The sequence below is a fragment of the Castanea sativa genome, chromosome 4, assembly GCF_040712315.1.
Source record: "Castanea sativa cultivar Marrone di Chiusa Pesio chromosome 4, ASM4071231v1".
Taxonomy (NCBI): domain Eukaryota; kingdom Viridiplantae; phylum Streptophyta; class Magnoliopsida; order Fagales; family Fagaceae; genus Castanea; species Castanea sativa.
Genome location: NC_134016.1, coordinates 51,503,869 through 51,516,914, shown reverse-complemented (window position 1 = coordinate 51,516,914; position 13,046 = coordinate 51,503,869). Strand labels below are relative to the sequence as shown.

Below are 13,046 nucleotides of genomic sequence, written 5' to 3'. Positions count from 1 at the left end.
AGGAGTAGAGTTGGGTCGGTTTTGTGAGGTTTGTGGGTTGGATTCACACTATATATATATATATATATATATTTAACAAACAAGTATCCAATAGCATGTACAATTCAAAAAGAATTGGAGAAATTTAATAATCAAATCTCAAAGCACTAACCAATTGGTGTCATAGAAATTTACAAATTATTGCCATAAGAAATTAGAGGAGCACACTACGATGACATAGCAACCAAAAGATAAAAATTACAAAATGTCGTAGTACGGTCGTACCAATCACTATGACAATTACAAGTACAAAAAAGAAAAATTAATATAAAAAAAAAACTCGCAACTCTCAACAATTAACATAACTTATGTACTCTCTAGTAACAAGTATACTCTTATGAGGCTTCACCTAAATTTGTTAGCATTGCCATTTCAACTAGAGCACCCTCAACTATTTGATTAGGCTTAAGAGATCGGCTGTTCTTCGTTCTACTTAAGCTTCTAACTGTAACTTTAGTCTATATCAGCAAAACCTGATGGCCGTATTAAGTGATGCAAATGATGTTGACCAAATTTTCATCTGCTGCCAACAAACAAGTTGTCCTCAATTCTTTGAATGACACATAACTTTGACAACCAACTAAAGTTGCTAATAAAACAGTCTTCGATCTTTTCTTCAACTAGCAACAACAGTCAATCAGCCAAGCAGCCGAATTGCAACTGTTGGTTATGCACTCTAACCTTATGAATGTACCGAAAAGGACATATCCATTTGCCTATGGGGATTGACTACCAGTAATCTCCACAAGAACACAAACCATCTTCAAACCGGTGAAAACGGATTCGATCTCTCACAATTATCACTCTGCCTAATACTCTAGAAACCAGTTTTATCCAATAATGACAGTCATGACAAATTCGCAGGTTTTTCGACACCCTAATATCTGTTCCAGGACTAGTTTTCAGGAGCCCATAGGCCAATGCCAACTTTTCACTATGACAATTCAAATTTTCCTCCTTTTCCTCTTCAGAGACATCCATCAAAACCAACCCTGTCAAAGGGGTAAATCCCTCCAACTTGATCCGTTGGATCAACCCTTCCAACACTTTATATATTGCTTCTGTTTCAGGATGTGACCGATCACCTGCCTTGAATCGATGAATGACACCCTTGAACTCAACCCAACTCTTTCCACAATTTTTACGAATTCCTGTCTTTTTCATCATTTCTCTCACTCTCTCAGCACTATCCCATCTCTTTACAGAGCAATAGATATTAGAGAGCAACACATAGTCTCCACTCCCGAGACGGGATATATTTGCAATTGCAACCTCACCTAATTCTGGCTTCCCGTAAGTTCTACAAGCGCTAAGAAGCGCCCTCCATATAACAATATCTGGCTCCATTGGCATTGAGTCAATTATGGCATGAGCATCTTCCAAAAGCCCCACTCGACCTAAGAGATCAACCATAGCTCCATAATGCTGAAGTTGTGGCTGAATTGAGTAACAACTTGTCATTAAATCAAAGTATTTGCGACCTTGTTCAACCAAACCACAGTGGCTACATGCGGTTAAAATTCCAATGAAAGTTATTGAATCAGGTAAAACATGTTCATCCTCCATCTTTGAGAATATTGCAATTGCATCCAAACCAAGACCATGAATTGCTAGCCCATGGATCATTGCATTCCAAACAGACACATCATCTCGCCTCACACTCTCAAAAACTTGTTTAGCAGTTTGGATTGCACCACACTTGGAGTACATGTCTACCAGTGCAGAACTCAGTACAAAATTGAGTTCAATTTTTTTCTGAATCATTTGATCATGTACCCAATGAGCATGATTAAGAGCTCCAAGCCTTGCACACCCAGTTAGTATAGAAGCAAATGTAAACGCATCCGGTTCAACATTTGCGCTCAGCATCTCCCTGAAGAATGTCAAAGCCTCCTCAAACCGTGCATTCTTAACACAACCCCCAATGACCGAGTTCCATGTTACCGTATCCCTTGTGGGCATTTTATCAAACACCTTCTTTGCAAAATTACATTCTCCAATCCTCATAAGACTTTCAATAACTATATTGACAGTGACCAAATCAAAATCCCAAGAAAAAACCTGATGAATAAGTCGACGAGCGAGATTGAGGCGATGACAGTGAGCATAAGTTGATATTAATATAGCTACAAGAGAAGGATAGGTTCCATAGCCAAATTTGATTATTCTTGCATGGGTTTGAGTTGCGGTACCGTAATTTAAGGAGTGTTTGCTGGCTTCAAGAACACGGTAGAGTGCTTGATGGTCTGAATGAAAGAATGGACAGAGGTAGATAAATCAATATGCAAATTCAAAGCTACAATAGCAAGTAGCAACGGAGTTTTACATTCTCTTCTCTTGTATGTAATATAAAACGCCAAAAATAAAAAGTACAGTGGAAGGAGCAAAGAGTAGTGTAGAGGAGAGGCACCTAACCTTCTATGTTGGCAGCAGAATGGAAACAGAGGGAATTCCAGCTGAAGGTGAAGGTGATGGTGATTGGACAAGAAGTGGGCCTCTTTGCTCTCTGCATCATCCTCATCAGCATCGCCATCATTCATTCCTTTTACGTTACAAAATAATCTTCTCATCTTAGAGTACTGAGAAGTGAGACGAGATCCTCATTATTCACTACTTCTTTCAAGTACTGGGCTGGACATTTACTTCTTGGCCCATATGTCTCCTTCTTCTCCACCTGCTTCGGCCCATATCCCAAATGTTATACACACTTTTTACTTTTTGGTGTGGCTTTAATAGATGTCAACTTTTTGAAAGATAGTCATGTATTACGCATACGATATCAGGCTTGTTTGGTGTATGGTTTTAAATAATAGTTTTTAGTATTTAAATATTGAAAACTTTTTTTCAAAAAAAAAAAAACGTGTTTGGTAGGGCTTTTATTTTTAAGTGTTGTTTAAGTTATGTTGTTCAAAAAATGGTTTTTAAAAACTAATTTTGGAAATCACTAAGAATTGTTTTTGTGTTTCAAACAATGCTTGGAATGGCACTATTATGAATATTTTAAAACCTGTGGGACCCACGTTGATGTGACAAAACTATTTCTCCCTTTTCTCTTTTTCTCATCAGACCTACCTCACCCCTTTTCTTCAACACGCCAAAACCAACGGCAACAGACCAATAACTTCAAACCCAACTACCCCTGATCTATTAGCTCAGTTCTCTCTCCCTCACAACGCATCAATGCCATAACTCAAACACAAAATTCAATCCCATCGCCCAACTTCCCCTCATAAAGATCTCCAACGCTCACTGACCCATAATCTTCCCCTCTTCTTGTACGGTTTTGACTCCACCCACACAAACTCCACTCTGAGATCCTGCCACACACTCGTCTAGGGCTTGGTCAAGTAAAGATTTATTTTTTCAAAATTTTGTCGTAGCTTTCTTTCACATCTAACCCACCTCACCTCAAATCACAATAACCCACATCACTACATATTTTTACTCTCAGTCCTTCACACAGATGGAATCAGACACTGCATCCTCCTCAACCTCACTAGTGCCCTACTATTCAACAGTTCCCTTGAGTTGTTCCTCCCTTGATCGTGTTCCCTTATTAGTAAGTGTTATGCATCTATAACCATTTCTTATGTGATTTTAATTTATTGTCATTTTTGTGTTTGTTTTGTTATAATTTTGTAGCTAGTTATAATTTGTCTGTTATTCGTAGCTAGTTCTGTTATAATTTGTCTTCATGTTGTGGCCTCTGGGTTGTTCTGTTATTCCCTGTGATGCAAAAATTGTATAAAAAATACTTCTGCACTATATGTGTAAGTGTAAACCAGTTGAGTAATTATGCTTTGGATATTTTTTCATGAAGCTATTTTTGGTGTATGATGTCCATTTTAATTTGTTCAATGTATTGTGAGAAGCATACTAGATTTGTATGAGAGTAAAAAAACACCTTATTTGATCAAGTTTTATGTTCCTATCTGCAATGTTTTACTGTAACTCTTATTTGATATGTGCAAGCGAAGGCACTTTAAATACGTTTTGGCAATGGGCATTAACATTAGAAAAAAAAACCTTATAACTTTTTTGTAACACAAGAAATGAATGAATTTGATCGCAGGCTTTTGATCTTGCAGCAGTGCATTTCTAATATTGCATTTTGATTAGACACACATTTTATATGAGAATCATTTCTAAACTATTTTGTGCATCTAGATTCCTTTTTATTTTATAGGGCCTATATATTAATTAGCCTTATGCTAGCCTGTGACTAATATTAATGTTGTAATACTAGCACTACAAATAAGATTATGATTAGTTTGCTTGCTTTACAACTATTATAACAAATCAATTTATGGTTGTGATAAGAAATCAATTTATGTCATAAAATTTCAAGTGAGGAGTATACTTCTTTTAATTTTTTTGGCTGTTGTTGTTGCCTTTAAGTCTTTAAGATCAACCTCTGCCTTCAAGTCTATTATGGCATTTTCATTTTTTTTCCTTCTAATTTTTCTTAAGCACAAGTTATTTTTCTAAAGTTTGATTGACTATAAAGTCTATGATGTGTATTTTGATGGTGGGTTGTGGATAATTATATAACTCTTACATTATGTTTTATACTCTTATTATATATTCTATTATATCTCTTTCTGGTTAACTTATCTTGGTATATCTTCATAGTAAACCTGAATTTCTAAACTGTCACGTACTATAATTTAGTATGAGATTTCTAGTATATGCCTACTACTTGGTAGTTTACTAACTAATAAGTTCATGTTTGATTATTAATGTAGTTATTCTTTTCTGTTAAACGATTTCAATAAATTGCGAATACGTTTATTTGTGTACTGGTTCTAGATATATGTGTATTGGTTATGTATGTCAAACTTTATTTAGATCGCAAATGCCACAAGTAACACTGAGGATGGAAAATTGTGGCCTGCTCTAATGGAGAAGCATTTCATAGATGTGTTAGTGGAGGAAGAGGTTAGAGAGAATATGCCCCAAGGGCAGTTTAAGAAAGGACTTTGGAGATCCATTCAATGCGAGTTTAACCTACACGCAAGTAAAAATTACCAAAAAGTCCAACTAAGGCAGAAATATCAAAGGTTGAAGGTTAGACACCAAGTCTTCTCTGAGCTCATCAGATGTTTAGGGATGGGATGGGACCTCGTTGCGAAGACAATTGTAGGAAGTGATGAGGCACGGACACATGCAATTGTAGTAAGTGTTACAACTGTACATAATAATTACCAAAGTCATTTGTATTGGTTTTTATATATATAAATCTATACCGCATGTGTTTAACCGGATATATACGATTGTTAATAAGCCAACCATAGATACAAAGAGTTCCGAAAAAAGGCGCTTGAACATTACTAGTTGTTGGGACAGCTTTTCAATGCCAACACTACCACGGGCTTCCTACAAATTTCTTCTGCCCAACTAGCTCCAAAAAACAATGAAGAGCGAGAGCTCTATGCAGTATTCCTATCGACAGGGTACATGTGAATGTCAAAGCCGATAGTGGAAACGACGTAAAGGAGCTGCCTACACCGGTTGAAGCTAAACTGGTTCATTTAGGCGGAAAAAAGAAGAAAGGAGGCTCCCTTAGTGAGATGACTAAGGCTATAAAGAGCTTCACTGAGGTGTCAAGGGCAAGACTTAATAGGTCCACTAACAGTATGCCCTAATCAGGATAGTCTTCTGTAAAGGTTAATAGGTTCTCAATTGACAAAACAATTGTCGTGCTCAATTCTTACACAAATGTGGATCATTTCACCTACTGCAAGGTCGTAAAGGAGTTTCATAATCCCGAAAGTGGAGCTTCTTTCTTTGCCACAATGGCAGAGAAGAGAAAGGCTTGGATGGATTTCGTTGGTAGTGGACTACAATCGGCTTATAAGGGAGGTGGTTGACGGTGTCATCTATTCTGATAGCCACGACATGATAGTTGTGACTGAACATTATCTTTAGCTTTATTCCATTTTCATGTTTAAAAATACTATTATGCTTTGGACTAATGTTTGAGTGTTGTCTTCTTTACTGTCTAACACTAGCGCTATCTTGGTTGTCACATATGTTTTCTCCCTGCTTAGTACACACACACACACACACACACACACACACATATATATATATATATATATATATATATATATATATATATATATATATATATATATATATATATATTACATGGTGTCTTTGTTGGATGAGATATTAATATATTGACTTATCCAATACTATTTATATTGGACATATATCATGTCTTGTAGCAAAATATTACTAAACTCAGTATAGTGGCTTATGTGAACTCATTGCTTGCCCATAGGTGTGATTCGTCATGGCCAACTCTGGTTCAGATCACGATGAAAGTGATATAGAATTTGAGATTGCTATAGCCTATGTGATGCTGTGTATTTACTATGTTCAAAAATACTACGTCAAAAGTACTAGCTAAACTAGTATTTTAAGTGGTGAGTCCTATGTTAAAGAAGTACTAGAAGAAAATCCCTAGGTCTGTTATGATCTGTTTTGCATGTATGTTCACATTTTTAAGCATTTGTGTAATGAGTTGAAGCAGTTACACTAGTTAGAGAAGGATACTGACATTGTGTCAGTGGAGGAGTCGGTTGGGACGTTCTTATACGTTGTTGGACATAATACTGACTTTAGGCTGATTGTGAGCCGCTTTCAACATTCTCTTGAAACCATTCAAAAGCGATTCTATCATGCATTGCGGGCTTTTCATTCATTGGGATGCCTCATAATTCGGTTTGATGATAATGCAACTGAGCTTCCTCATCATCTTCACGGAAATAACAAATATTATCCATAGTTTAAGGTATGATACTATAGTGGTATCTTGTTTCTTATTTCAATTATTGTTTTAAATTAGTCAATTTATAGCAGTATATTGTTATTATATCAGTTATTGTTTTGTTAACTATACACAATGAACATTACTATTTTGTTAATAAAGATGTGTAGAGGCCATTGATGGGACACATTAGTGCTTCTGCGCCGACCAGTAGGAGCACTGCCTTCAGAGATAGGAGGAGTGAGATAACTCAAAACGTGATGTGTGCATGCAACTTCGACATGCGGTTTACATATGTGCATACTAGATGAGAAGATGTTCATTGTTAGCTGTTGCTTAAGCCCAATTGGCTTGTTGTGCTGTAAATTATATGCATAAAATAAAATTTCTATTTTGTTCTTTTGGGTAATTAATAATAAATGTATTGAGATAGAGAAGAAGGGTACAAGAGGAACCTACCCAAAGAGGAATAAAGTTAACTGAAATTGAAGGGAAGAGTGTGAATCTCATGGTTGTCTGGGTCATTTTTATGAATCGATCACTATTAGCAAAAGGTTTTACAATTGCTCATGTACGAATAAAATTTCTATTTCATTTTTGTTACTTCTCTTGTTCATAATTATCACTAAATCAGACACTATTAGTGTTAGAATAATTTTTCAAATTACCACACACGTGGTCATGACCTTAGCAATTTGTACTCCCAATTTCTCATCTTCATGTTTTACTACAAAATCATCAATCTATACCTCCTCTTCTTCTTTATTTTCACATCCCAAAATTTCATCTTTTCACATGTTTTCCTCCACTGGGGCTTGGTGTTTTCTTCCAATGGAGTGGTTTAAAGCATCTGGGTATCTCAATCACACCAAAGCCTCTCAAATCAGGTACTTTTTCTCATCTGGGTTTCTGCTTTTTTCTAAAGTCAGTTGAATCCATTTGAAATGTGTGCTTTGCTTTCTTTTGAAATTGAAATGATGGTGGTGCAAATAGGAAATGGAGATGTAAGGGTAAGGTGGGTTATGCATCTCTGTTTGGGGTTGGAGCACAAGAGGCTCTGGTCATTGGGGTGGTGGCTTTGTTGGTTTTTGGTCCTAAAGGTCTTGCTTATGGTGAGTTGTGTGTATAAAATTTAAAATATTTCAAGTCTTACATTTGAGGGGTTACTAAACAGTTAAGTCTACTTATTAGTGTGCGATCTTTATTTGAATCAACCCAATGTTTATGATTTATGAAGTCCAAGCGAAGTAAAGTCGTATGTGCAAATGATGCAAAAATGGAAACACAAAAGGATTGAAAATTTATTAGATGTGCAAACAATCTCACAAAACCCCTCTCACTAATTTGCCACAGTTTTTCAATTAAAATTATAAAGAAGGAAAACAACAATCTTTAGACAAAAACCCATTAACAACCAAGGTCAAAGTGTTCTTCAAACCTGGATTTGCAACAGGCCCATGGGTTTTCGGTGTTGAAGTGGCACCTTCTTCCCTTGGCTTTGGCGGCAAGCGAATTCCTCTTTGTTGCTAGGTCTTGGACTACTGACAGTGGAGATGAGATCCGAAGGAAAGTGAAGCCCAACCGTGGATCTTCGACTACGTCGATGGAGATGAGGAATGTGAAGGCATGGGTTTGGTTTTAGACGAAGACGAAGGAATGAGAAGATTAAAGGAAGAAAAAGGAAAAAGGAGGAACAATGGGAGAAGAATAAGGGCAATGGTAAAATAGGCACTTTTTTTCGCTCTCCTCAAATAATAAATATTAAATTTGTACCCGGTTGTTAGCTATTTAAAAATCAAACACACACATACCAAACACGTAATTATGTTTTTCAAACACTGAAACATGTTATTTGAAATATGGTATCAAACACATTTTTTGCTTTATGAACACTATAAACACATGTTTCCACAACACTTTTTAAACCATAGTTTTCATATCATTTTAAACAACAATGTTTGAAATCTGTTACTAAACAGGCCCATATGTTTGATTTTGGATCCAATGTTATCTTCTTGTGCTGCAATCACACATATCAAGAAATAAATTATGCAAAAATGAAGTTTAAGGCACCATTTCAAATTCTTTTTCTTTTTCTTTTTTTGAGTGAGATATAGTTTTGTTTTAAAGTGGGTGTTTGCAAAATTTTGAGGAACAAGAAAATTAAAAATGAGAAACAATTAAATAAAGGTCGAAATATTAGAATATTTTAATTTGAAAACTATATATCTTTCAAATTTCTTGTTTAGACATTTATTCTCACTCGTTCTTTATTGTATATTGTTTAAACACATCATTCATTTCATAAATATGGACATTGTATGTGAAATTATGGATATTATGTCTTATATGTACATACTATATGTTGCATATCAATGAATGTGAAAGAACAGTTACCTTTTTATTTAGTGCAAAGTTGAGAGAGAGAGAGAGAGAGAGAGAGAGAGAGAGAGAGAGAGAGAGAGAGAGAGAGAGAGAGAGAGAGAGAGTGTGTGTGTGTGTGTGTGTGTGTGATCATAGATATTGTGGGGGATGAGAAGAGAATACAAAGGCAAAAGTGTAACTCCATTTTAAGTACCAACCAACTAAGACCGAGGACTTCGTCGTTCTAAACATTTCTTCGGATGATTAATATGAAGTATATCTCGAACCTTCCCCCCTCCCCTGGCATTAAATAAGATATGGCCTGTCTCCCAAGTAAATTACCTATCTCTATTTTGTGTTCAAGTAAATTACTGATCTCAATTTGGTGTCCAAGTCTGGTAAGGGGGGGATCAGTCTATCATAGGTAGGCAATGATGGGTTTGTAGGATTATCCACATGCCAAGAAAGAGTATAGATACCCCTCCCTTAACAGCATTGATAAGAGCAACCACATCAGCTCGTGTAAAAATTTCATCTATTTTACACAAAAAACCTTCTTTTAAAATTTTACACATTTATTTTTACAAATAACCCACATCAGTTCATCTATTCTATTACATCTATTAATTAAATAATAATTTCCTCACTTTTTTTTATTATTTCTCCCCAACTACCTATACGCGCGCCACTTCATTTCTGATTAATTTCTCTCTTCCTCTCTCCTTCTCTTCATTTCTCTTTCGCTTTCTCTCTCTCTCTCTACCCATTTCTGTGTTTGCTCTCTGTCTCTGTCTCTCTCTCTCTATATACCCACACTCTCTCTGAATCAACTCTCCCTCTCCCTGAAAATCTCTCCCTCCGAAACAACTCTCCCTTTCCCCTGAAAAACTCCATAGCTCTGAGCTCCCTCTCCCCTGAAAAACTCCATAGCTCCGAGCTCCGATCCGCACCGTTCCACAACCTCCAAGCTCCGATCCGCTCCGTTCCACAAACCTCCAAGCTCCGAGCTCCGATCCGCTCCGTTCCATAAGCTCTGAGCTCCGATCCAAGCACCGATCTTGTTTGTGTATCTCTGTTTTTTTTTTTTTTTTTTTTTTTTTTTGAGCAAGTGTATCTGTGTTGTGTTGATTTGTCTGTGTGGATGGGTTTGTGTGTGGGTGTGTTTGTGTGTATCTGAGGAAAAAGAAGAAGATGAGCAGTTAACTGTTTTTGAGCCCAAAGAAGAGAGAAAAAAACGAGCGAACGGAAATTAATAAAATAATCTATAAACGAGCTACAGTAACCGTGGAAATATACACGGTTACTGTAGCTCGGGTTGAATTTGCACAATTTTACATGTTTTTACACCTACTGATGTGTGCTCAAAATGTGTAAAATTAATAATTTTTTGTGTTTTAGATGATTTTAACTGGACTGATGTGGTTGTTCTAAGCTAAACAATCTTAATTCACGCATTTTTGTATCGAAATAGAGGTTTTTTTTATGAAATTGGCCCCAGAATTTATAAAGTTGATAAAAGTGCAGTTTTAAACTGTCATATCATATACGAGTACGACCGCTAAAAAGTATAACAAGAAGGTTTCTAAACATAATTATTAGAACCGCTAGCTGTTAATGCATAAGTCGGCCTCTTGGAATGAAGGCTTCGGCCTTTGTACAAGTGTTTGGATTTGGGTCTATCTCCCAAAGATCTTCTGCCACCATAGTTTGTCTCTCTTTCTACGTGGGGGTACTTACAGTTATTGGGCAATTGGGTGAGTATTTTTATTTTTTTTTAATGACTGTGTTATGCATCCTCAATAGGGACAGGAAAATAAGAACTCGTTTTGTACTGAATCATTTGAAAAACTAGATGGAAGGACATTAATTAACAGAATGCAAATCTTCAAACAACAAATTAATGAATGAAATAATAAAGCTCGGTGGGGATGAAAGAAAATTCAGTTAATGAAATGATAATAAAGGAGAGCAAAGCAAACGCAAAGAACCAAAAGGACAAACAAAGTAAAAGGAAAAGTACTGTTGATGTATGCCAAAGCCAGGCTAAAGCCTGAACCTGAACTTGAGGCTGAGGAGTGAGCAACTGACACATGCAGTGAGTCATGGACAAGGATAGACGAACTGTAAGCATCCAACAGGGTCTTGACGTGTCAAGATTTCATTGGTTTCAGTAGTACGTTTGGTTGACCAGAGTTTAATTATTCTGAAAAGAAGATAAAGCCTTTTTTTTTTTTTTTTTTGGCATCAGATAAAGCCATTATAATAAAGTGTTTTTGCAAACTTAATTTGTTTTCCTTTTTGGTTCTATAATATTAGGTCATTCATCGACTAGTTCATAACGTGTTCTTGCTTTGCACAAGCCTTGCAGTGCCATTGGAACCATGACATGTGCCAGAACACAGAAGGTATTCAATATTGTCAGCCATTACATGTGGTTAATAACTAATAAGAATGAAGAAGAGAGTAGATAGAGAGAGAGAGAGAGAGAGAGAGACCGAGAGAACCACCTGATTGTCACACCATAATCTCAAAAGTTATAAATTACCAAAGGGTAGGGCCATAGGGTGTCTTTGAAAGTACAAAATTCAGCCTTTCAGACCAGCTTAGGCAAACTGACTACCGCTGAAACACTTGACAGGTTCTGTACTTCCCTGCAACTTTTTTTTTTTTTTTACGTTGCCAAGGAATAGTATTACTTAAATGCTTCTCATCTTAAATGACCAAGTTACCCCCTTTTCTTGCTTTCCTTAATTAATGAAGCCTACTGTTTCAGAAATTTTCTGCCTATGTAATAAACCTTTTTGGGCTTTTATAAGACTTCATTAAACAAAAAGAAAAGGACATAAACACCTTTAATATGTATCCTCAAACAATCTTATATGACACAAACATTCTTTCCTTTTCAATGTTGATAGTCAACTTCCTATTACGTCTGAGCCATATGCCCAACAAGTTAATTTTTTCCCCTAATACCCAAATAATCAAACTTAAAATAATTAACCTTTCTTTATAAATCATCTGCCATATTATTGTTCGAATTTTCAATTTATTGTCCTTTTAAATGGCTAAAGCAAAGGACAAGAGAGGTACGTGCGCTAAGATATTTTGAGCATCAATAATATTAATTTGTCCAACTTGAGATTTTTGTCTTTTTGGCAGTATGCTTTGGCATTTGCCTCGAACCATTCCAAATAGAAAAATGTATCAATTTTACACATTAAATCTTTAAAATTACTTACATCAATCAAGTTATAAATATGTAAAATAATTATATTATTATGTAAATTTATACTAATATTATTCACTTTGCGTATAATTTTTTATTCTTTCTTTACGTATCACAATAATGAAGGAAGAGAGTAAACAGTAGTTATTGTATGTAAAGAAAAATAAATAATTTAAAATAGAGAAAATTTGATATTTTAATGTAATACAGTGTAAAATAGATAATCTAATATAAAATGTTTTGAAAAGTAAGTATATAAAACAGAAAAAACAGGTTCCTATGGTAAATAGATGAAATTTTTCGCACAAACTAATGTGAATGGTCATAGCTTTCAATTTTTTATTTATTTTTTTCCTTACTTTTTTTTAAAATATGTTTTTTTTTTATCTCACTTTTAACAAATAAGCTATGGAAAGAAATTCCTTACAATAAAGTTAGCCGTTATAAGTATTTGTATTGGGTGTTATAAAACCCTTAGTTGCTATTTTACAATCTCAAAATATTAAAAACCCATTTTATCTAGTATATATGCAAATCCAAATTTTATAAGAATTCGTGGTAGCATGTTGTAATGACTTTTTTAATGTGTAAGTATTGTCTCTCTCCATATTTTATGAATAATTTCTCTTCTTTCTTTATTTT

General features: G+C 35.3%; 1 protein-coding gene across 2 annotated transcripts; it reads right to left on the bottom strand.

The window, feature by feature from the left end:
* Positions 1-128: 128 nt before the first annotated feature.
* On the bottom strand, positions 129-2,608 carry LOC142630824 (pentatricopeptide repeat-containing protein At5g50990). 2 transcript variants are annotated; one of them, XM_075804876.1, is made up of 2 exons: positions 2,450-2,608; positions 129-2,285 (listed from the first exon to the last, which is right to left on the bottom strand). In XM_075804876.1, exons 1-2 carry the CDS (start codon positions 2,577-2,579, stop codon positions 769-771), a joined length of 1,647 nt encoding a protein of 548 aa, XP_075660991.1. In that variant the 5' UTR covers positions 2,580-2,608; the 3' UTR covers positions 129-768. The 2 variants fall into 2 exon arrangements, with proteins under 2 accessions (XP_075660991.1, XP_075660992.1); XM_075804877.1 differs by having other exon boundaries at positions 2,455-2,608.
* Between the last annotated feature and the right edge of the window lie 10,438 nt (positions 2,609-13,046).

Coding starts and splice junctions, on each gene's coding strand:
- LOC142630824 (XM_075804876.1), bottom strand. CDS start 2,579: ATGAATGATGGCGATGCTGATGAGGATGATGCAGAGAGCAAAGAGGCC. Junction 2,286..2,449: donor CTGCCAACATAGAAGGTTAG/GTGCCTCTCCTC, acceptor TCTTTCATTCAG/ACCATCAAGCACTCTACCGT.